Source organism: Hyla sarda, chromosome 7 (genome assembly GCF_029499605.1).
Source record: "Hyla sarda isolate aHylSar1 chromosome 7, aHylSar1.hap1, whole genome shotgun sequence".
NCBI lineage: Eukaryota > Metazoa > Chordata > Amphibia > Anura > Hylidae > Hyla > Hyla sarda.
Genome location: NC_079195.1, coordinates 234,177,309 through 234,201,318, shown reverse-complemented (window position 1 = coordinate 234,201,318; position 24,010 = coordinate 234,177,309). Strand labels below are relative to the sequence as shown.

At 51.4% G+C, this 24,010-nt stretch overlaps 1 protein-coding gene and 3 non-coding genes across 4 annotated transcripts in view; 3 read left to right on the top strand and 1 right to left on the bottom strand.

Annotated features, from left to right (window-relative positions):
* Window positions 1–22,790, top strand: part of ARMH1 (armadillo like helical domain containing 1) — a 54,728-nt gene extending 31,938 nt beyond the window's left edge. Inside the window, exons 6-12 of the mRNA XM_056533147.1 lie at window positions 6,496–6,580; window positions 18,156–18,278; window positions 18,931–19,003; window positions 19,142–19,271; window positions 19,345–19,422; window positions 22,483–22,564; window positions 22,640–22,790. Of these exons, the coding sequence (XP_056389122.1) occupies window positions 6,496–6,580; window positions 18,156–18,278; window positions 18,931–19,003; window positions 19,142–19,271; window positions 19,345–19,422; window positions 22,483–22,564; window positions 22,640–22,659 (591 nt within the window). The 3' untranslated portion in view covers window positions 22,660–22,790. The remainder of the gene's footprint in view (window positions 1–6,495; window positions 6,581–18,155; window positions 18,279–18,930; window positions 19,004–19,141; window positions 19,272–19,344; window positions 19,423–22,482; window positions 22,565–22,639) is intronic.
* On the top strand, window positions 7,002–7,117 carry LOC130283650 (U5 spliceosomal RNA). The gene has a single exon (XR_008846771.1). It is a non-coding gene; the product is annotated as a U5 spliceosomal RNA (small nuclear RNA).
* LOC130283635 (U12 minor spliceosomal RNA) lies at window positions 15,020–15,169 on the bottom strand. The gene has a single exon (XR_008846756.1). It is a non-coding gene; the product is annotated as a U12 minor spliceosomal RNA (small nuclear RNA).
* On the top strand, window positions 16,312–16,461 carry LOC130283631 (U12 minor spliceosomal RNA). The gene has a single exon (XR_008846753.1). It is a non-coding gene; the product is annotated as a U12 minor spliceosomal RNA (small nuclear RNA).
* Window positions 22,791–24,010: the final 1,220 nt, after the last annotated feature.

Here is a 24,010-nt window from a genome sequence, read left to right as displayed (position 1 = left end):
TATATTATGTCCCCATCATACAGGAGATATCTTTATATTATTATATTATATACAATATATTATGTCCCCATCATACAGGAGATATCTTTATATTATTATATACAATATATTATGTCCCCATCATACAGGAGATATCTTTATATTATTATATTATATACAATATATTATGTCCCCATCATACAGGAGATATCTTTATATTATTATATACAATATATTATGTCACCATCATACAGGAGATATCTTTATATTATTATATACAATATATTATGTCCCCATCATACAGGAGATATCTTTATATTATATACAATATATTATGTCCCCATCATACAGGAGATATCTTTATATTATTATATACAATATATTATGTCCCCATCATACAGGAGATATCTTTATATTATTATATACAATATATTATGTCACCATCATACAGGAGATATCTTTATATTATTATATTATATACAATATATTATGTCCCCATCATACAGGAGATATCTTTATATCATTATATTATATACAATATATTATGTTCCCATCATACAGGAGATATCTTTATATTATTATATACAATATATTATGTCACCATCATACAGGAGATATCTTTATAATATATACAATATATTATGTCACCATCATACAGGAGATATCTTTATATTATTATATTATATACAATATATTATGTCACCATCATACAGGAGATATCTTTATATTATTATATACAATATATTATGTCCCCATCATACAGGAGATATCTTTATATTATTATATACAATATATTATGTCACCATCATACAGGAGATATCTTTATATTATTACATACAATATATTATGTCTCCATCATACAGGAGATATCTTTATATTATTATATACAATATATTATGTCACCATCATACAGGAGATATCTTTATATTATTATATACAATATATTATGTCACCATCATACAGGAGATATCTTTATATTATTATATACAATATATTATGTCACCATCATACAGGAGATATCTTTATATTATTATATTATATACAATATATTATGTCCCCATCATACAGGAGATATCTTTATATTATTATATACAATATATTATGTCACCATCATACAGGAGATATCTTTATATTATTATATTATATACAATATATTATGTCCCCATCATACAGGAGATATCTTTATATTATTATATACAATATATTATGTCCCCATCATACAGGAGATATCTCTATATTATTATATACAATATATTATGTCCCCATCATACAGGAGATATCTTTATATTATTATATTATATACAATATATTATGTCCCCATCATACAGGAGATATCTTTATATTATTATATACAATATATTATGTCACCATCATACAGGAGATATCTCTATATTATTATATTATATACAATATATTATGTCCCCATCATACAGGAGATATCTTTATATTATTATATACAATATATTATGTCCCCATCATACAGGAGATATCTTTATATTATTATATACAATATATTATGTCCCCATCATACAGGAGATATCTTTATATTATTATATACAATATATTATGTCACCATCATACAGGAGATATCTTTATATTATTATATACAATATATTATGTCCCCATCATACAGGAGATATCTTTATATTATATACAATATATTATGTCACCATCATACAGGAGATATCTTTATATTATTATATACAATATATTATGTCCCCATCATACAGGAGATATCTTTATATTATATACAATATATTATGTCCCCATCATACAGGAGATATCTTTATATTATTATATACAATATATTATGTCCCCATCATACAGGAGATATCTTTATATTATTATATACAATATATTATGTCCCCATCATACAGGAGATATCTTTATATTATTATATACAATATATTATGTCCCCATCATACAGGAGATATCTTTATATTATTATATACAATATATTATGTCCCCATCATACAGGAGATATCTTTATATTATTATATACAATATATTATGTCCCCATCATACAGGAGATATCTTTATATTATTATATACAATATATTATGTCCCCATCATACAGGAGATATCTTTATATTATTATATACAATATATTATGTCACCATCATACAGGAGATATCTATATATTATTATATACAATATATTATGTCACCATCATACAGGAGATATCTTTATATTATTATATACAATATATTATGTCCCCATCATACAGGAGATATCTTTATATTATTATATACAATATATTATGTCACCATCATACAGGAGATATCTTTATATTATTATATACAATATATTATGTCCCCATCATACAGGAGATATCTTTATATTATTATATACAATATATTATGTTTCCATCATAAAGTTGAGATGTTTTTACTTTTGGACGACATCAGAGGCTTCAAAGTTCAGCAGCAATTTTCAAATTTTTCACAAAAATTTCAAAATCGGAATTTTTCAGGGACCAGTTCAGTTTGAAGTGGATTTGAAAAGTTTGATGTGTAAATGAGAAAAAAATTTTTTCACTTAAATGCAGTTTTTTCCCCAAATTTCACATTTTTACAAGGGGTAATAGGAGAAAAAGCCCCCCCAAATTTTTAACCCATCTCTTCTGAGTATGGAAATACCCCACGTGTGGATGTAAAGTGCTCTGCTGGCGAACTACAATGCTCAGAAGAGAAGGAGCACCATTGGGCTTTTGGAGAGATAATTTGTGCGTTTACAAAGGCCCCATGGTGCCAGAATAGTGGACCCCCCCCCCTGTGACTACCCCCCCCCACATGTGACCCCATTTTGGAAACTACACCCCTCACAGAATGTAATAAGGGGTGCAGTGAGCATTTACACCACACTGGCGCTTGACAGATCTTTGGAACAGTGGGCTGAGCAAATGAATGATAACATTTTTCATTTTCACGGATCACTGTTCCAAAAATCTGTCAAACACCATGTAAATGCTCACTGCACCCCTTATTACATTACATGAGGGGAGTTGTTTCCAAAATGGGGTCACATGTGGGGGGTCCATTGTTCTGGCACCATGGGGGCTGTGTAAACACATGTTACCTTCAATTCTGGACAAATTTTCTCTCCAAAAGCCCAATGGCGCTCCTTCTCTTCTGAGCATTGTAGTTCGCCTTCTTTCTAGCGGAAAGAAGGTTTCTACACCAGCACAGACGGGGTTCTTTACGGTAAGAGCAGTGAGACTGTGGAATTCTCTGCCTGAGGAGGTGTCATGGGGAACTCTGTAAAAGAATATAAAAGGGGTCTGGATGTATTTTTGGAGAATAATAACATCGCTGGTTATGTATTTTAGATTTATAAGAACAGAACGTTGATCCAGAGATTTATTCTGATATTTGGAGTCGGGAAGGAGTTTTTGCCTCCTCTGGATCAGTAGGGACTCATTAGGGTTACAGGTTGAATTGGTGGATTCTGGTCTTTTTTCAACCTTATGAACTATGTTACACCCCTGGAGTATAGCACTGGGGTCGGCAACTTTAACCCCTCCACCCCCAGGATTGTACTATCCCTGGGCCCCCAGGACTGTGCCTCTTCCGATGCCCCCTCCCCCATGACTGTGCACCCCCTGATCTTCCCCCCCAGGACTGTGCACCCCCTGATCTCTCCTACTAGGACCGTGCACCCCCTGACATCTCTCCCTAGGACTGCGCACCCCCTGTCCTCTCCACTCAGGACTATGCGCCCCATCCTCTCCCCTCAGGACTGCGCACCCCCTGACCTCTCTTTTCAGGACTGTGCGCCCCATCCTCTCCCCTCAGGACTGTGCACCCCCTGTCCTCTTCCCCCAGGACCGTGCACCCCCTGACCTGTCCCCTCAGGACTGCGCACCCCCTGTCCTCTCCACTCAGGACCGTGCACCCCCTGGCCTCTCTTCTCAGGACTGTGCGCCCCCTGACCTCTCTTCTCAGGACTGTGCGCCCCCTATCCTCTCCCCTCAGGACTGTGCACCCCCTGTCCTCTTCCCCCAGGACCGTGCACCCCCTGACCTGTCCACTCAGGACTGCGCACCCCCTGTCCTCTCCCCTCAGGACCGTGCGCCCCCTCTCCTCTCCTCTCAGGACCTTGCACCCCCTGTCCTCTCCCCTCAGGACTGTGCACCCCCTGTCCTCTCCTCTCATGACCGTGCACCTCCTGACCTCTCCCCTCAGGACTGTGCACCCCCTCTCCTCTCATGACCGTGCACCCCCTGACCTCTCCCTCAGGACTGTGCACCCCCTCTCCTCTCATGACCGTGCACCCCCTGACCTCTCCCCTCAGGACTGTGCACCCCCTCTCCTCTCATGACCGTGCACCTCCTGACCTCTCCCCTCAGGACCGTGCGCCCCCTGACCCCTCCTCTCAGGACCGTGCACCCCCTGTCCTTTCCCCCCAGGACCGTGCACCCCCTGTCCTTTCCCCTCAGGACCGTGCACCCCCTGACCTCTCCCCTCAGGACCGTGCCCCCCTGACCTCTCCCCTCAGGACCGTGCACCCCCTGACCTCTCCCCTCAGGACCGTGCACCCCCTGACCTCTCCCCTCAGGACCGTGCCCCCCTGACCTCTCCACTCAGGACCGTGCACCCCCTGACCTCTCCCCTCAGGACCGTGCACCCCCTGACCTCTCCCCTCAGGACCGTGCCCCCTAACCTCTCCCCTCAGGACCGTGCACCCCCTGACCTCTCCCCTCAGGACCGTGCACCCCCTGACCTCTCCCCTCAGGACCGTGCCCCCCTGACCTCTCCCCTCAGAACCGTGCACCCCCTGTCCTCTCCCCTCAGGACCGTGCACCCCCTGTCCTCTCCCCTCAGGACCGTGCGCCCCCTGACCTCTCCCCTCAGGACCGTGCACCCCCTGTCATTTCCCCTCAGGACCGTGCACCCCCTGACCTCTCCCCTCAGAACCGTGCACCCCCTGTCCTCTCCCCTCAGGACCGTGCGCCCCCTGTCCTCTCCCCTCAGGACCGTGCGCCCCCTGACCTCTCCCCTCAGGACCGTGCGCCCCCTGACCTCTCCCCTCAGGACCGTGCGCCCCCTGACCTCTCCCCTCAGGACCGTGCGCCCCCTGACCTCTCCCCTCAGGACCGTGCGCCCCCTGACCTCTCCCCTCAGGACCGTGCGCCCCCTGACCTCTCCCCTCAGGACCGTGCGCCCCCTGACCTCTCCCCTCAGGACCGTGCACCCCCTGACCTCTCCCCTCAGGACCGTGCGCCCCCTGACCTCTCCCCTCAGGACCGTGCACCCCCTGTCCTCTCCCCTCAGGACCGTGCGCCCCCTGTCCTCTCCCCTCAGGACCGTGCGCCCCCTGACCTCTCCCCTCAGGACCGTGCCCCCCTGACCTCTCCCCTCAGGACCGTGCACCCCCTGACCTCTCCCCTCAGGACCGTGCACCCCCTGTCATTTCCCCTCAGGACCGTGCACCCCCTGACCTCTCCCCTCAGGACCGTGCGCCCCCTGACCTCTCCCCTCAGAACCGTGCGCCCCCTGTCCTCTCCCCTCAGGACCGTGCGCCCCCTGTCCTCTCCCCTCAGGACCGTGCGCCCCCTGACCTCTCCCCTCAGGACCGTGCGCCCCCTGACCTCTCCCCTCAGGACCGTGCGCCCCCTGACCTCTCCCCTCAGGACCGTGCGCCCCCTGACCTCTCCCCTCAGGACCGTGCGCCCCCTGACCTCTCCCCTCAGGACCGTGCGCCCCCTGACCTCTCCCCTCAGAACCGTGCGCCCCCTGTCCTCTCCCCTCAGGACCGTGCGCCCCCTGACCTCTCCCCTCAGGACCGTGCGCCCCCTGACCTCTCCCCTCAGGACCGTGCGCCCCCTGACCTCTCCCCTCAGAACCGTGCGCCCCCTGTCCTCTCCCCTCAGGACCGTGCGCCCCCTGTCCTCTCCCCTCAGGACCGTGCGCCCCCTGACCTCTCCCCTCAGGACCGTGCGCCCCCTGACCTCTCCCCTCAGGACCGTGCGCCCCCTGACCTCTCCCCTCAGGACCGTGCGCCCCCTGACCTCTCCCCTCAGGACCGTGCGCCCCCTGACCTCTCCCCTCAGGACCGTGCGCCCCCTGACCTCTCCCCTCAGGACCGTGCGCCCCCTGACCTCTCCCCTCAGAACCGTGCGCCCCCTGTCCTCTCCCCTCAGGACCGTGCGCCCCCTGTCCTCTCCCCTCAGGACCGTGCGCCCCCTGACCTCTCCCCTCAGGACCGTGCGCCCCCTGACCTCTCCCCTCAGGACCGTGCACCCCCTGACCTCTCCCCTCAGGACCGTGCGCCCCCTGACCTCTCCCCTCAGGACCGTGCGCCCCCTGACCTCTCCCCTCAGGACCGTGCGCCCCCTGACCTCTCCCCTCAGGACCGTGCGCCCCCTGACCTCTCCCCTCAGGACCGTGCACCCCCTGACCTCTCCCCTCAGGACCGTGCACCCCCTGACCTCTCCCCTCAGGACCGTGCACCCCCTGACCTCTCCCCTCAGGACCGTGCACCCCCTGACCCCCGTCTGTCCTCTTCTCCCTACAGGACATTGTACAGAAGCCGCATCCTGCCATAGTGGAGCAGCTGTTGGGGACGCTGCGCTCCGTGCACATGGAGGTGCAGTATGAAGGTGAGTGCGCTTATTCACATTACATGCGGTTCATCTGTGCAGTAACAGTCGGTATCACCGTGTATCACGTGCTCCTGGGGTCACAGGTCACAACCTCTCCGGGTCAGCTGCTCTCTCTTCGCTCCCGTCAGACACTGATCTCTAGTTCTCGTGCTGGCTCTGTGGCCCCGCCCCCGGAGAGTTGTATTTGCATACCCATGATGCTCCGCGGCGTTGGCGCCCTTCTCTCCGGTGTATTTCTTTATAGCTGTGATCGGTTGCCGGTTGTAATAGTACACGGTGACGTCACAGTTATTGGTCTCGGTTGTGCTGACGGCGGTGACAGTCCGGGTTGGTGTCCTCGGTGATATACCGGTCCTCTCCGTGTGTGTAATGATCGGGGCGGAGACCCCGGGTGGTGTCGGGGCGCTGTGTTATGTATATACTCTGGTTTCTTTTCATTTACGATTAAATCTTTCGCCTTTTACTAAAGATTTCCGTGGAGAGGAACAATTATGAGTTCTAAATAATTTTTTGATGCCCGGCGAATGTTGGGCTCCCCCTACTGGTCATAAATAAGATGAAATATTTATTACTATGTGTAGGTCACGTGGTTATTAGTGACTGATGTAAACTGTTACACTCATTGATGGTGACAGTTGGTAGTTGTTACATTTATCAATATGATGATCTGTTAATAGGATTAGTCTCCCAACCAGGATGCTGTCATCTGAAGCAAAACTACAACTCCCAGCATGCCCGGACAGCCTTTGGTCACTTTATCCCAACCAGGGTGCCTCGTGCTGTTGCCAAACTACAACTCCCAGCATGCCCGGACAGCCTTCGGTCACTTTATCCCAACCAGGGTGCCTCGTGCTGTTGCCAAACTACAACTCCCAGCATGCCCGGACAGCCTTTGGTCACTTTATCCCAACCAGGGTGCCTCGTGCTGTTGCCAAACTACAACTCCCAGCATGCCCGGACAGCCTTCGGTCACTTTATCCCAACCAGGGTGCCTCGTGCTGTTGCCAAACTACAACTCCCAGCATGCCCGGACAGCCTTTGGTCACTTTATCCCAACCAGGGTGCCTCGTGCTGTTGCCAAACTACAACTCCCAGCATGCCCGGACAGCCTTTGGTCACTTTATCCCAACCAGGGTGCCTCGTGCTGTTGCCAAACTACAACTCCCAGCATGCCCGGACAGCCTTCGGTCACTTTTTCCCAACCAGGGTGCTTCGTGCTGTTGCAAAACTACAACTCCCAGCATGCCCGGACAGCCTTCGGTCACTTTTTCCCAACCAGGGTGCCTCGTGCTGTTGCAAAACTACAACTCCCAGCAAGCCTGCTGGGTGTAGTAGTTTTGTAACAGCTGGAGGCCCCCTTGTTAGGCTACTTTCACACTATTGAGTATTCATCCATTATTAAAGTTGTATAATAACGGGTGCTAACGGCTGAGTAACGTCCGTCGGGCATATTAAGGGTACGTTCACACGCGCTGATTTTTTTGCGGGTTTTCCGCTGCGTATTTGAAAGTGGGCGGGCTCTTCTCTGCAGTCCCTACTGACTTCAATGCGGCTTGCGGCGGATTTTCCGCAGTGTACTTACCGCCGCGGAAAATCTGCTGCAGACAGCCGAGAAGAGCCCGCCCACTTTCAAATACGCAGCGGAAAACCCGCTAAAAAAATCTGCGCGTGTGAACGTACACTAACACCTCGGCCTACAGACTCCCACAGCCGGGACTACTACTACTACTACTACTACTACTACAGACTTGTTTCCATGATGGAAGTTGTAGTTCCCAGGCTGGGGGGGGGGGGGCTACATTAGTGTTTGTACTACTACCCCCAGAACAGACTCTGTTCCATTATGGGGGTTGTAGTACAGGGGCTGAGGGAATGATCGCATCGGGTCTCAAAAGTGATTTGATTAGAAGTTATTAAACTGGGGGCGGGCAGCATGCTCCACTCCCCTGCGATGTACGATGTATTTTACTTTCATTTTTAAATTCCCTGCCGGGAGCCCTGAATGGACGGTACGGATGAGCCATTCAGGGCTCCCGGCGGGGTTTTTAAACTTCAGTGTTCCTTACTGTATAATCACATTCCCCCTTTAAGTAAATTCATTTTATTCCCCCTGCTGCCCGGTCATCTAGCGCTGTCACAGCGCACAGTACGGACATGCCAATCCATCTCTGCTGCTCATCTCCGTATCTGACAGAGAGGAACAGTGGAGAACGGAGGGACCTGTGCCCCCCTGTGTGCTGTTCCCCTGTGCGCTGTTATAGCGCTCCATACCCCTCCGCCGCACCTGACCTGTCCCCCCGTGCGCTGTTATAGCGCTCCATTCCTCCCTGTCGTACCTGACCTGTCCCCCCTGTGCGCTGTTATAGCGCTCCATTCCCCTCCGCCGCACCTGACCTGTCCCCCCCTGTGCGCTGTTATAGCGCTCCATTCCTCCCTGTCGTACCTGACCTGTCCCCCCCTGTGCGCTGTTATAGCGCTCCATTCCTCCCTGTCGTACCTGACCTATCCCCCCCTGTGCGCTGTTATAGTGCTCCATTCCCCACCGCCGTACCTGACCTATCCCCCCCTGTGCGCTGTTATAGTGTTCCATTCCCCCCCGTCATACCTGACCTGTCCCCCCTGTGCGCTGTTATAGCGCTCCATTCCCCACCGCCGTACCTGACCTGTCCCCCCTGTGCGCTGTTATAGTGTTCCATTCCCCCCCGCCGTACCTGACCTGTCCCCCCTGTGCGCTGTTATAGCGCTCCATTCCTCCCTGTCGTACCTGACCTGTCCCCCCCTGTGCGCTGTTATAGCGCTCCATTCCTCCCTGTCGTACCTGACCTGTCCCCCCCTGTGCGCTGTTATAGCACTCCATTCCCCGCTGCCGTACCTGACCTGTCCCCCCCTGTGCGCTGTTATAGTGCTCCATTCCCCGCTGCCGTACCTGACCTGTCCCCCCCTGTGCGCTGTTATAGCGTTCCATTCCCCGCCGCCGTACCTGACCTGTCCCCCCTGTGCGCTGTTATAGCGTTCCATTCCCCGCTGCCGTACCTGACCTGTCCCCCCTGTGCGCTGTTATAGTGCTCCATTCCCCACCGCCGTACCTGACCTGTCCCCCCTGTGCGCTGTTATAGCGCTCCATTCCCCCCTGTCGTACCTGACCTGTCCCCCCTGTGTGCTGTTATAGCGTTCCATTCCCCGCTGCCGTACCTGACCTGTCCCCCCCTGTGCGCTGTTATAGCGTTCCATTCCCCGCTGCCGTACCTGACCTGTCCCCCCCTGTGCGCTGTTATAGCGTTCCATTCCCCCCTGTCGTACCTGACCTGTCCCCCCCCCTGTGCGCTGTTATAATGCTCCATTCCCCACCGCCGTACCTGACCTGTCCCCCCTGTGCGCTGTTATAGCGTTCCATTCCCCACCGCCGCACCTGACCTGTCCCCCCCCTGTGCGCTGTTATAGCGCTCCATTCCCCGCTGTCGTACCTGACCTGTCCCCCCCTGTGCGCTGTTATAGCGCTCCATTCCCCCCTGTTGTACCTGACCTGTCCCCCCTGTGCACTGTTATAGCGCTCCATTCCCCCCCCCCCCGTCGTACCTGACCTGTCCCCCCTGTGCGCTGTTATAGCGCTCCATACCCCGCTGCCGTACCTGACCTGTCCCCCCCTGTGCGCTGTTATAGCGCTCCATTCCCCCCTGTCGTACCTGACCTGTCCCCCCTGTGCGCTGTTATAGCGCTCCATTCCCCCCTGTTGTACCTGACCTGTCCCCCCTGTGCGCTGTTATAGCGCTCCATTCCCCCCCCCGTCGTACCTGACCTGTCCCCCCTGTGCGCTGTTATAGCGCTCCATTCCCCCCCGTCGTACCTGACCTGTCCCCTGTGCGCTGTTATAGCGCTCCATACCCCGCTGCCGTACCTGACCTGTCCCCCCTGTGCGCTGTTATAGCGCTCCATACCCCGCTGCCGTACCTGACCTGTCCCCCCCTGTGCGCTGTTATAGCGTTCCATTCCCCGCCGCCGTACCTGACCTGTCCCCCCTGTGCGCTGTTATAGCGTTCCATTCCCCGCTGCCGTACCTGACCTGTCCCCCCTGTGCGCTGTTATAGTGCTCCATTCCCCACCGCCGTACCTGACCTGTCCCCCCTGTGCGCTGTTATAGCGCTCCATTCCCCCCTGTCGTACCTGACCTGTCCCCCCTGTGCGCTGTTATAGCGTTCCATTCCCCGCTGCCGTACCTGACCTGTCCCCCCCTGTGCGCTGTTATAGCGTTCCATTCCCCGCTGCCGTACCTGACCTGTCCCCCCCTGTGCGCTGTTATAGCGTTCCATTCCCCCCTGTCGTACCTGACCTGTCCCCCCCCCCCCTGTGCGCTGTTATAATGCTCCATTCCCCACCGCCGTACCTGACCTGTCCCCCCTGTGCGCTGTTATAGCGTTCCATTCCCCACCGCCGCACCTGACCTGTCCCCCCCTGTGCGCTGTTATAGCGCTCCATTCCCCGCTGTCGTACCTGACCTGTCCCCCCCTGTGCGCTGTTATAGCGCTCCATTCCCCCCTGTTGTACCTGACCTGTCCCCCCTGTGCACTGTTATAGCGCTCCATTCCCCCCCCCCGTCGTACCTGACCTGTCCCCCCTGTGCGCTGTTATAGCGCTCCATACCCCGCTGCCGTACCTGACCTGTCCCCCCTGTGCGCTGTTATAGCGCTCCATTCCCCCCTGTCGTACCTGACCTGTCCCCCCTGTGCGCTGTTATAGCGCTCCATTCCCCCCTGTTGTACCTGACCTGTCCCCCCTGTGCGCTGTTATAGCGCTCCATTCCCCCCCCGTCGTACCTGACCTGTCCCCCCTGTGCGCTGTTATAGCGCTCCATTCCCCCCCGTCGTACCTGACCTGTCCCCCCTGTGCGCTGTTATAGCGCTCCATACCCCGCTGCCGTACCTGACCTGTCCCCCCTGTGCGCTGTTATAGCGCTCCATTCCCCGCCGTCGTACCTGACCCCCCTGTGCGCTGTTATAGCGCTCCATACCCCGCCGCTGTACCTGACCTGTCCCCCCCTGTGCGCTGTTATAGCGTTCCATTCCCCCCTGTCGTACCTGACCTGTCCCCCCTGTGCGCTGTTATAGCGTTCCATTCCCCTCCGCCGCACCTGACCTGTCCCCCCCTGTGCGCTGTTATAGCGCTCCATTCCTCCCTGTCGTACCTGACCTGTCCCCCCTGTGCGCTGTTATAGTGCTCCATTCCCCTCCGCCGCACCTGACCTGTCCCCCCCTGTGCGCTGTTATAGCGCTCCATTCCTCCCTGTCGTACCTGACCTGTCCCCCCTGTGCGCTGCCACATTCATATATTCCCCACCGCCGCCCGACATGTCCCCGCTGCTGCCCTGCTCCAAGCGCAATCAGAGCAGGTACCCGTTGGGTACAGAGATGAGCAGTGGGGAATAGGCTGACACGTCCCGGACATGTCGGGCAGCAGCGGGGACACAACCGTTATGTTCCTGCATTCTGACACTTGTTATTCAGCAATAACGGGTCAGGAAAAAATGGATGAAATATCTGAATACAACTGATGACTGATATTGACAAACATTCTGTCAAAACAATGGACTTGTGCCATCCGTTATTACCCGTTATTTCATCCGTCATCACCCGTTATTTCATCCGTTATTACCCGTTATTTCATCCGTCATCACCCGTTATTTCATCCGTCATCACCCGTTATTTTATCCGTCATCACCCGTTATTTCATCCGTCATCACCCGTTATTTCATTCTTCATCACCCGTTATTTCATCCGTCATCACCCGTTATTTCATCCGTCATCACCCGTTATTTCATCCGTCATCACCCGTTATTTCATCCGTCATCACCCGTTATTTCATCCGTCATCACCCGTTATTTCATCCGTTATCACCCGTTATTTCATCCGTCATCACCTGTTATTTCATCCGTTATCACCCGTTATTTCATCCGTTATTACCCGTTATTTCATCCGTCATCACCCGTTATTTCATCCGTCATCACCCGTTATTTCATCCGTTATTACCCGTTATTTCATCCGTCATCACCCGTTATTTCATCCGTCATTACCCGTTATTTCATCCGTCATCACCCGTTATTTCATCCGTTATTACCCGTTATTTCATCCGTCATCACCCGTTATTTCATCCGTCATCACCCGTTATTTCATCCGTTATTACCCGTTATTTCATCCGTCATCACCCGTTATTTCATCCGTTATTACCCGTTATTTCATCCGTCATCACCCGTTATTTCATCCGTCATGCACTGTTATAGTCCGTTATTTCATTGTTAGGATTCGGCAGGCTGGAGGTGGATCCTCTGTGCCAGAGAGGGATTGGCGTGGACCGTGTCGGTGGACCGGTTCTAAGTTGCTACTGGTATTAACCAGAGCCCGCCGCAAAGCGGGATGGTCTTGCTGCGGCGGTAGCAACCAGGTCGTATCCACCGGCAACAGCTCAACCTCGCTGACTGCTGAGAAGGCGTGGGACAGAAGGACTAGACAGAGGCAAGGTTAAGGTAGTCAATGGAGATAGCAAGAGGTCAGGAACACTGGTAAGACAAACACTGTAAACGCTTTCTCCAGGCACAATGGCAACAAGATCCAGCAAGGAAGGGAAGGGGAAGTGAGATTATATAGGGAAGTGCACAGGTGGAAGCTAATTAGACTGATTTGGCCAGGCACCAATCATTGGTGCACTCGCCCTTTAAATCTTGGATTGCTGGCGCGCGCGCCCTAAGGAGCGGAGCCGCGCGCGCCAGGACGTGACAGCCGGGGACCGGGACAGGTGAATGACTTGGGATGCGATTCGCGAGCGGGCGCGTCCCGCTATGCGAATCGCATCCCCGCCGGCAGTGTCAGTGCAGCGCTCCCGGTCAGCGGGTCTGACCGGGGCGCTGCAGAGAGAGGAACGCCGCGAGTGCTCCGGGGAGGAGCAGGGACCCGGAGCGCTCAGCGTAACATTCATGTCCGTTATTTTATTTCTATGTGGCTTCCTGGTTGTGATGGTGTACTGAGCATGCTCAATAGCGATAAAGGATCATAATGGACAATAACGGATGTAATTTGTGAACATCCATCACCCATACACTTCAATGTTAAAATTTTAACATCCCTTATTCCACCGTCACTTTTGACGGGACAAAAAATTGTGCATGCACTGTTATTTGCACCGTCAAAAATAAGGGACGTTAGTCATAATGGGACATAACTGATGCTAAACGATGGTCAAAAAATCCCATTGACATGAATGGGATTTTTTGACGGGAGTTTTACGGACTTTCTGATGGGAGTTTTTGCAGGAACATAACGATAGTGTGAAAGGGGCCTTAAAAGAGTAGTCTCATGAGAAAAAAAAAACTTTTTCTCTATCCACGGGATAGGGGATAAGTTTTAGATTGCAGGGGTCCGAGCGCTAAGACCCACCGCGATCTTCTGTAAGGGTATTTGGCCCCCACGACCTCCGCTCGAAGTGGGAAAGCCGTTCAGCTATCTACGACTCTCCCATAGAGAGATATGGAGGGGCATGGTGTCCCCCGCTTCGGGCGCGGTTTGTAACGTGCCGCTCCAGTAGAGAGCAGAGGGCCCATACAATAAAAACATCCTGTACTCATCTCCCACAGCACCCGGTCTCCACCTCACTCCACATCCCGGGGCTGCAGATTATACGTCACATCGTTGCGCAGCCAATCACTGGCCTCATCAGGGTCCAGACTCCACCAGTGATTGGCTGAGCGACAATGTGACATATAGTCTACAATGAAAGTGCGATGAAGATCGGGAACCAATACCAGAGACAGCGAAGAAGGTGAGTACAGGAAGTTTTTATTATATCAGACAGCCATGGCATATTGCTTTAATTTTAAATCATTTTTTTTGCTGTACAACCCAAAGAGAACAATATGGCGTCACTCCTCCAGGTGTATTGTCTCTGGTATCTCATCGTCTCCTGGCCGCAGAATGTTCTTATACAGGTGATAAGGCTCCAGGCCCAGCGCATCGCCCCCTACTGGACAGATCCCAGTGAAGAGTCTATAAAGTACCAGAGGACACCCAACATTTCCTGCACTAATGGCCTCTGCTAGAGAGATGTCAGGGTTTCCCTCCGGCAGTACCTGGTGTTGTCCCCTGAATGGCGTCCATGTCTTTCTTTGTGCCTTTCTGTCCCCTCCCAGGAGCCACATTCCCCCAACAGTCCTGGCAGTGACCGGAATAGACTCAATGGATAATCTTGTGGACAGTCTCTTCCCATCCAGAGATGCAGGAGAACGAAGCGTGGCATGCAGAGGCCACAGAGCCACGTCCAGCTCCTGAGCATTGTGCACCCAGATGGATGATCAGGTGATGACCCAGAAATACTGGGGGCATCAATGGGTGGATCAAAGATCCGACCTTGTGGGTTTTCCAACAAATTTTTCTGATATTTGTACAGTCAGCGGGTCGGGCAGATCACAGCTCCTGATGGTCCTGCAAAGTAGGCAGATCCTCCACGGGGCGACCTGTACCCATTCAAAAATTCCTCTCACATGAGTAGTGAGGAGCCGGGCGTCACCCCAACTCATTATTTTCCTTACTCATTAGTTTAAGGCATACCCCCCAGTGTGGCCCCGGAACCACCTCCCTGTAGGGCCACACTGTCTATATCAGAGGGAGATGATTACCACCTACAGCGCTGGTGAAATGCATGATGGGTAGGAAACGGCTTCTGGGGGCGGGGACATCATCTCAGGGATTGTCTCTGCCCACTTTCTATATTTCCCCCATCAATGGACTCGCAGTACAGGCGGCAATCCCCTCCCCCACAGGGTATCCTGGTGTCTATTGTTCGGTTGTGTTCACACTGTGCGGATCTCCTGCACATGTTTTGCTTCTGATCTTCAATGAATATAAAATAATAAACTGTTTCCGACTTGTTTTTTTTGGTTTAGAGATAGAATAATAAATAATTCACTTAAAATTTGTAGAAATGTCTTACTTTGTTTTTTTATTTTTTTTCAAAAATTATAATATTTAGGATTCCTGATCAATAATCCGCACTCTGATGATGTAACAGGTGATATATTTTTTTACACTTTTTCCTCCGTTTGTGTTATATTCTCCTATTCTCTGCGCTGACGGGCAGTGACGGGCAGCGGGGAATGTGCTCGATCGGCTTTTACTGTAGCAATGCAAAACATTGTGCGCAAATAACTCGGAAAAGTAAAAGTTGTGCCTTTTCAGGAAAATCAATCGTTGTGTTCTTAAAGGGTTAATGGAGGAATGTTCCAGATTACTGATGTTGAAACCAGAAAATGAATGCAGGGAATTTATCAAAACGTGTCCAGAGGAAAAATGGTGCCGTTGCCTATAGCGACCAGATTTCTTTTATTTTTCAGAAGCCTTTTTAAAATAAATAAATAATGAATGTGATTGGTTGCTGTGGTTGCTGCTCCATTTTTCCTCTTCAGAAGGTTTGATAAATTCCAGTGTATTGAAAATCCATTGTAGATCTGGATCCCAAAACATCTGCAGGAGATCTGCAGAGCCGAACAATAAACAGGCACCAGGTGACCCCAGCGGGGGAGGGGATTGCGGCCTGTACAGTGAGACAATCCCTGAGATGATGTCCCCGCCCCCTAGAAGCCGTTTCCTACCCATCATGCATTTAACCAGCGCTGTAGGCGAGAATCATCTCCCTCTGATATAGACAGTGTGGCCCTACAGGGAGGTGGTTCCGGGGTCACACAGGGGGGTATGCCTTAAACTAATGAGTAAGGAAAATAACGAGTTGGGGTGACGCCCGGCTCCTCACTACTCATGTGAGAGGAATTTTTGAATGGGTACAGGTCGCCCCTTGGAGGATCTGCCTACTTTGCAGAACCTTCAGGAGCTGTGATCTGCCCGACCCGCTGACTGTGAAAAATTCAGAAGAATTTTTTTTTTTTTTTGAAAATCTGAAAGATCAGATCCTTGATCCACATAATGGTGCCTCTGGGCCCCCAATGCTCAGCAGCTGGATGTGGCCCTGTGGCCCCTGCAACTCTGGATGGGACAAGACTGTCCACAATATAATCCAGGTAGAGGGTCCATGGAGTCTATTCTGGCCACTGCCAGGACTGTTGGGGGAATGTGGCTCCTAAGACCTGTCATGGACACCATTCTGGGGACAACACCAGGTACTGCCGGAGGGAAGACCCTGACATCTCTCTAGCAGAGGCCATTAGTGCAGGAAATGTTGGGTGTCCTCTGGTACTTTATAGACTCTTCACTGGGATCCGTCCAGTAGGGGGCGATGCACTGGGCCTGGAGCCTTATCACCTGTATAAGAACGTTCTGCGGCCAGGAGAGGATGAGATACCAGAGACAATTCACCTGGAGGAGTGACGCCATATTGTTCCCCATGGGGCGTCTGTCTGCCAATAGAAACCCAGGAAATGTCTTAATTTTAGTAAATTTTATTTCTATAACTTTTTTACTCTTATGCTGGAGCTGATCCCTGATTTGTTTCTTATTTAAATTAGAATAATCTGGTCCTGTCAGACATTCATGGGTTAACTACAATCTCTGGGGTGTGTGGAGGATCGTTATTCAGTTTTCGGGCATAGAATAATGCTAATTTTTGGGCAAACCTCATTTTGCTCAAACGTTTGACTTTTCTGTCTTTTCTTCACTTTTGTGCCTCCTTGGTCTGCGGGGCCTCGTGTCGGGAGTTTTTAGCCATATTTATTATATGGGACTTTGAAGAAATGTCTTCTTTTTTTTCGCACAATTCCATTCAGTCGGAGGCGCTGAAGCAACTCAACAAAGTGTTCTGAGAAGACGTCACAAATTCATCTCATGTTCTGCAATGATTCAATAAACTTTACACAATTGTATTTGATTTAAAGGAGAATTGCAAGATAAAGGCCAAATACGGCAAATTCCTAACATTCTTCTCCCTCTAGAGACATTTTTTTTAAATCTATTTTTCACCAGTAGGGGGAGCCCAGCTGTCGCCGGACATCAAAAAATTTAATGAAACTCATTGTTCCTCTCCGCCGAAATCTGTAGTAAATGGTGAAAGTTTATTGAAAGAGCTTTATCGATCATTCAGTCGTCGTTACAAGTCACATAATAAATTACAATCACACAAAGCAGGACAGTACAATATACAGCACAGGATCCCTAAGCTATACACCGTACCACATGCTATGCTAACACTCCGCTCCATCACTTGTTATCGAGTCGAAAAACAACAACACATTACAGTCTGTGATCGGGGAGGGGTGTGGGATCTTTGGGGGTAGGGAGGGGAGGATCACAGGGCCAAACTACTCGGCAAATATATGGGAGGTGGGGGGAGTAGAGGGGCGATCCCACACCCCTCCCCAATCACAGACTGTAATGTGTTGTTGTTTTTCTACTTTGTTTTTTCTTCGAGTGATGGGGCGGAGTGTTTTCCTCCAGAGAACCCCCTTAAAGTGGTCTCTAACATGGGGATGATCCTGAGTTTTTAAGAAACTACAACTCCCAGCATGTCCTCTGGGACTGGGGCTGCTTCTTACAGTCATAGGGATTGTAGACGTCCTCCGCTCTCATCTCTTTCTCTCCCGTTCCAGCTCTGCAGTTGATCAGAGATCTGATGAAGACGGAGGTCCGTCCGGCCGTGTTACAGGGACTCGTGACGCTGCTGAGACCCTCACAGAAAGATGGAGTCAGGACGAAACCACAGATCATAGAAGGTGCGGAGGAAACCGAACTCCAGTGTTAGGTCTCACCCTACCATCAGAGGTCAGAGGTCAAAGTAAATATGGTGGTGGAATTTATGAGGATTAAACCAGTGGTCCCCAAACTGTGGCCCTCCAGATGTTGCAAAACTACAACTCCCAGCATGCCTGGACAGCCAACGGCTGTCCAGGCATGCTGGGAATTGTAGTTTTGCAACATCTGGAGGGCCACAGTTTGGGGACCACTGTCTTAAACAAACAAGAAAAAAGTGCCACCCCTGTCCTCAGGTTGTGTGTGGTATTGCAGTTCAGTTCCATTGAAGTGAATGGAGACAACAGTGTCAGGAACTGTCCGGAGCAGGAGAGGTTTTCTATCTGGATTTGTTCCTACTCTGAACAGTTCCTGACACGGACAGAGGTGGCAGCAGAGAGCACTGTGGTCAGACTGGAAAGAACTACACAACTTCCTGTGGAGCATACAGCAGCTGATAAGTACTGAAAGAGTTACAATTTTTTTTATATAGAAATGATTTACAAATCTGTATAATTTTCTCAGACCAGTTAATTCATAAAATAAAAACAACAACATTTCCTCCGGAGTCCCCCTTTAATGGCAGATTTCCCCCTTTAATTGTATCATTGGTTCCTCTGTTGTCTTCTCCCCCAGATCCCGCTGCCCCCCAGATGTCGGAACCTTTACCCGTCTTCATTCAGCAGGCCGCCTGTGCCAAGGCCATAGGGTAAGTACGGGCCCCGGGGACATATATTGGGGCCCTCCTGTATGTCTCCTCAGCTGTGGCTCTCAGGGCATGCTGGGAGTTGTGGTGGTACCCTGTGATGTAGGACGTGTCCTCCATGTTGTGTCACATGATCTGCAGGATGTTGGCTCGGGAGTCCGCAGAGCTGTGCGAGGAGATGATCCGGATGAGAGTCGTCCATCACCTACTGTTCGCCATGGGGAACACGGGACACACGGAGAGTCAGAGACAGGCCAGCCTGGCCCTGGAGGTGAGCGCCCACAGGGGACGTCTTATAGGAAACTGTTCAGACTCTTACGTGACAACATCTCATCTCTCTGCAGTATTTTGTATCCATGTCCCCGGTTGTTGAAGAACAAGTGAGGATCGCCATCGGGGAGAAACTCTTCAGGATGCTGATAGTAAGATGGGGGTTATACTCCTCTGCACATTGGGGTCAGTGTCAGAAGATGGGGCCCCTCCTCCAGCTCCATGACCACCGGCCCTATAGTTATAGAAGAGTCTGGAGGAGGACAGAGGAGTCTGGAGGAGGACGACAGAGGAGTCTGGAGGAGGAGGACAGAGGAGGAGGACAGAGGAGTCTGGAGGAGGAGGACAGAAGGGTCTGGAGGAGGAGGAGGAGGACAGAGGAGTCTGGAGGAGGAGGACAGAGGAGTCTGGAGGAGGACAGAGGAGTCTGGAGGAGGAGGACAGAGGAGGAGGACAGAGGAGTCTGGAGGAGGAGGACAGAGGAGTCTGGAGGAGGAGGACAGAGGAATCCTGAGGAGGAGGACAGAAGGGTCTGGAGGAGGAGGACAGAGGAGTCTGGAGGAGGAGGAGGACAGAGGAGTCAGGAGGAGGAGGAGGACAGAGGAGTCAGGAGGAGGAGGACAGAAGGGTCTGGAGGAGGAGGACAGAGGAGTCTGGAGGAGGAGGACAGAAGGGTCTGGAGGAGGAGGACAGAGGAGTCTGGAGGAGGAGGACAGAGGAGTCTGGAGGAGGAAAGAGGAGTCTGGAGGAGGAGGACAGAGGAGTCTGGAGGAGGAAAGAGGAGTCTGGAGGAGGAGGACAGAGGAGTCTGGAGAAGGGGACAGAGGAGTCTGGAGGAGGGGACAGAGGAGTCTGGAGGAGGAAAGAGGAGTCTGGAGGAGGGGACAGAGGAGTCTTGAGGAGGGGACAGAGTAGTCTGGAGGAGGAGGACAGAGGAGTCTGGAAGAGAAGGACAGAGGAGTCTGGAGGAGGAGGAGGACAGAGGAGTCTGGAGGAGGAGGACAGAGGAGGAGGACAGAGGAGTCTGGAGGAGGAGGAGGACAGAGGAGTCTGGAGGAGGAGGACAGAGGAATCCTGAGGAGGAGGATAGAAGGGTCTGGAGGAGGAGGACAGAGGAGTCTGGAGGAGGAGGACAGAGGACTCTGGAGGAGGAGGACAGAGGAGTCTGGAAGAGAAGGACAGAGGAGTCTGGAGGAGGAGGACAGAGGAGTCTGGAGGAGGAGGAGGACAGAGGAGTCTGGAGGAGGAGGACAGAGGAGGAGGACAGAGGAGGAGGACAGAGGAGTCTGGAGGAGGAGGAGGACAGAGGAGTCTGGAGGAGGAGGACAGAGGAATCCTGAGGAGGAGGATAGAAGGGTCTGGAGGAGGAGGACAGAGGAGTCTGGAGGAGGAGGAGGACAGAGGACTCTGGAGGAGGAGGACAGAGGACTCTGGAGGAGGAGGACAGAGGAGTCTGGAGGAGGAGGACAGAGGAGTCTGGAGGAGGAGGACAGAGGAGTCTGGAGGAGGAGGACAGAGGAATCCTGAGGAGGAGGACAGAAGGGTCTGGAGGAGGAGGACAGAGGAGTCTGGAGGAGGAGGAGGACAGAGGAGTCTGGAGGAGGAGGACAAAGGGGTCTGGAGGAGGAGGAGAACAGAAGGGTCTGGAGGAGGACAGAGGAGTCTGGATGAGTAGGAGGACAGAGGAGTCTGGAGGAGGAGGACAGAGGAGTCTGGAGGAGGAGGACAGAAGAGTCTGGAGGAGGACAAAGGGGTCTGGAGGAGGAGGAGAACAGAAGGGACTGGAGGAGGAGGACAGAGGAGTCTGGAGGGAGAAGGAGGACAGAGGAGTCTGGAGGAGGACAGAGGAGTCTGGAGGAGGAAGACAGAGGAGTCTGGAGGAGGACAGAGGAGTCTGGAGGAGGAAGACAGAGGAGTCTGGAGGAGGACAGAGGAGTCTAGAGGAGGAGGACGACAGAGAAGTCTGTAGGAGAAGGAGGACAGAGGAGTCTGGAGGAGGAGGAGGACAGAGGGGTCTGGAGGAGGAGGACAGACAAGTCTGGAGGAGGACAGAGGAGTCTGGAGGAGGAGGAGGACAAAGGGGCCTGGAGGAGGAGGACAGACAAGTCTGGAGGAGGACAGAGGAGTCTGGAGGAGGAGGAGGACAAAGGGGCCTGGAGGAGGAGGACAGAGGAGTCTGGAGGAGAAAGACAGAGGAGTCTGGAGGAGAAAGACAGAGGAGTCCGGAGGAGAAGGACAGAGTAGTCTGGAGGAGGAGGAGGACAGAGGAGTCTGGAGGAGGACAGAGAAGTCTGGAGGAGGAGGACAGAGGAGTCTGGAGGAGGAGGAAAACAAAGGGGTCTGGAGGAGGACAGAGGAGTCTGAAGGAGGAGGAGGACAGAGGAGTCTGGAGGAGGAGGAGGACAGAGGAGTCTGGAGGAGGAGGAGGACAGAGGAGTCTGGAGGAGAAAGACAGAGGAGTCCGGAGGAGGAGGACAGAGTAGTCTGGAGGAGGAGGAGAACAAAGGGGTCTGGAGGAGGAGGACAGAGGAGTCTGGAGGAGGAGGAGGACAAAGGGGCCTGGAGGAGGAGGAGGACAGAGGAGTCTGGAGGAGAAAGACAGAGGAGTCCGGAGGAGGAGGACAGAGTAGTCTGGAGGAGGAGGACAGAGGGGTCTGGAAGAGGACAGAGGAGTCTGGAGGAGGACATAGGAATCTGGAGGAAGAGGACAGAGGAGTCTGGAGGAGGACAGAGGAGTCTGGAGGAGGAGGACAGAGGGGTCTGGAAGAGGACAGAGGAGTCTGGAGGAGGACATAGGAATCTGGAGGAAGAGGACAGAGGAGTCTGGAGGAGGACAGAGGAGTCTGGAGGAGGAGGACAGAGGGGTCCGCAGGAGGACAGAGGAATCTGGAGGAGGAGGACAGAGGGGTCTGGAGGAGGAGGAGGACAGAGGAGTCTGGAGGAGGAGGACAGAGGGGTCTGGAGGAGGAGGACAGAGGGGTCTGGTGGGAGGGAACAGAGGAGTCTGGAGGGAGGGGACAGAGGAGTCTGGAGGAGGAAAGAGGAGTCTGGAGGGAGGGGACAGAGGAGTCTGGAGGAGGAAAGAGGAGTCTGGAGGAGGGGACAGAGGAGTCTGGAGGGAAGAGACAGAGGAGTCTGGAGGGAGGGGACAGATCTGTATGACCCCATAGACAGGTGTGAGGCGGCACTGTATACCTCCTGTATTCCTGTAGGATAGTGCCGGGATGCTGTATATGAAGATGGACTCTATACAGGTGGACGTTCTGGTCTCCAACCAAGTGAACATCCCGGGGGGTGAGTATCACAGCAGCCGACATCGCTCTTCGCTCCTGGACTCATCTGAGTTAAATCCTGATTTTTTTTTTTCAGTTAAGGAAGTGACTGAGTGAGTGAGGGCAGAGGATCCATTATGGCGAAATGGAGGACACAGAGGTCACCGGCGGCAGGAGGAGACCCGACCCCAGCGAGGAGGCCGCCATATTCTGTATAACTGTGTAATAAAGTGTCCAGAAAGAAAGTCCATGTCCTTGTGGTCGGATCTTCTCCCCTCATTCTCCTGGACTCTGGAGGAGGGCGGATGTAGAGCCTCAAAGATGGAGGCCTGCACTCACTATTCTGCTGTTACATCATGTCTTATCCTCCAGCCACCTCCAGAGCTGCACTCACTATTCTGCTGTTACATCATGTCTTATCCTCCAGAGCTGCACTCACTATTCTGCTGTTACATCATGTCTTATCCTCCAGTCACCTCCAGAGCTGCACTCACTATTCTGCTGTTACATCATGTCTTATCCTCCAGTCAGCTCCAGAGCTGCACTCACTATTCTGCTGTTACATCAGGTCTTATCCTCCAGTCACCTCCAGAGCTGCACTCACTATTCTGCTGTTACATCATGTCTTATCCTCCAGAGCTGCACTCAATATTCTGCTGTTACATCAGGTCTTATCCTCCAGAGCTGCACTCACTATTCTGCTGTTACATCATGTCTTATCCTCCAGAGCTGCACTCACTATTCTGCTGTTACATCATGTCTTATCCTCCAGAGCTGCACTCACTATTCTGCTGTTACATCAGGTCTTATCCTCCAGTCACCTCCAGAGCTGCACTCACTATTCTGCTGTTACATCATGTCTTATCCTCCAGAGCTGCACTCAATATTCTGCTGTTACATCAGGTCTTATCCTCCAGAGCTGCACTCACTATTCTGCTGTATATAAAAAATATATACTGATTGCTTTTTATACATTTAGGGTCGTATAGACGGTATAATATATACAGGCCTCTATAGACAGTATAATGTGCACAGGGTCCTATAGACGGTATAATGTGTACAGGGTCCTATAGACGGTATAATGTGTACAGGGTCCTATAGACGGTATAATGTGTACAGGGTCCTATAGACGGTATAATGTGTACAGGGTACTATAGACGGTATAATGTGCACAGGGTCCTATAGACATATAATGTGTACAGGGTCCTATAGACGGTATAATGAGTACAGTGTCCTATAGACGGTATAATGTGTACAGGGTTTTATAGACGGTATAATGTGTACAGGGTCCTATAGACGGTATAATGTGTACAGGGTCCTATAGACGGTATAATGAGTACAGGGTCCTATAGACGGTATAATGTGCACAGGGTCCTATAGACATATAATGTGTACAGGGTCCTATAGACGGTATAATGTGTACAGGGTCCTATAGATGGTATAATGAGTACAGGGTCCTATAGACGGT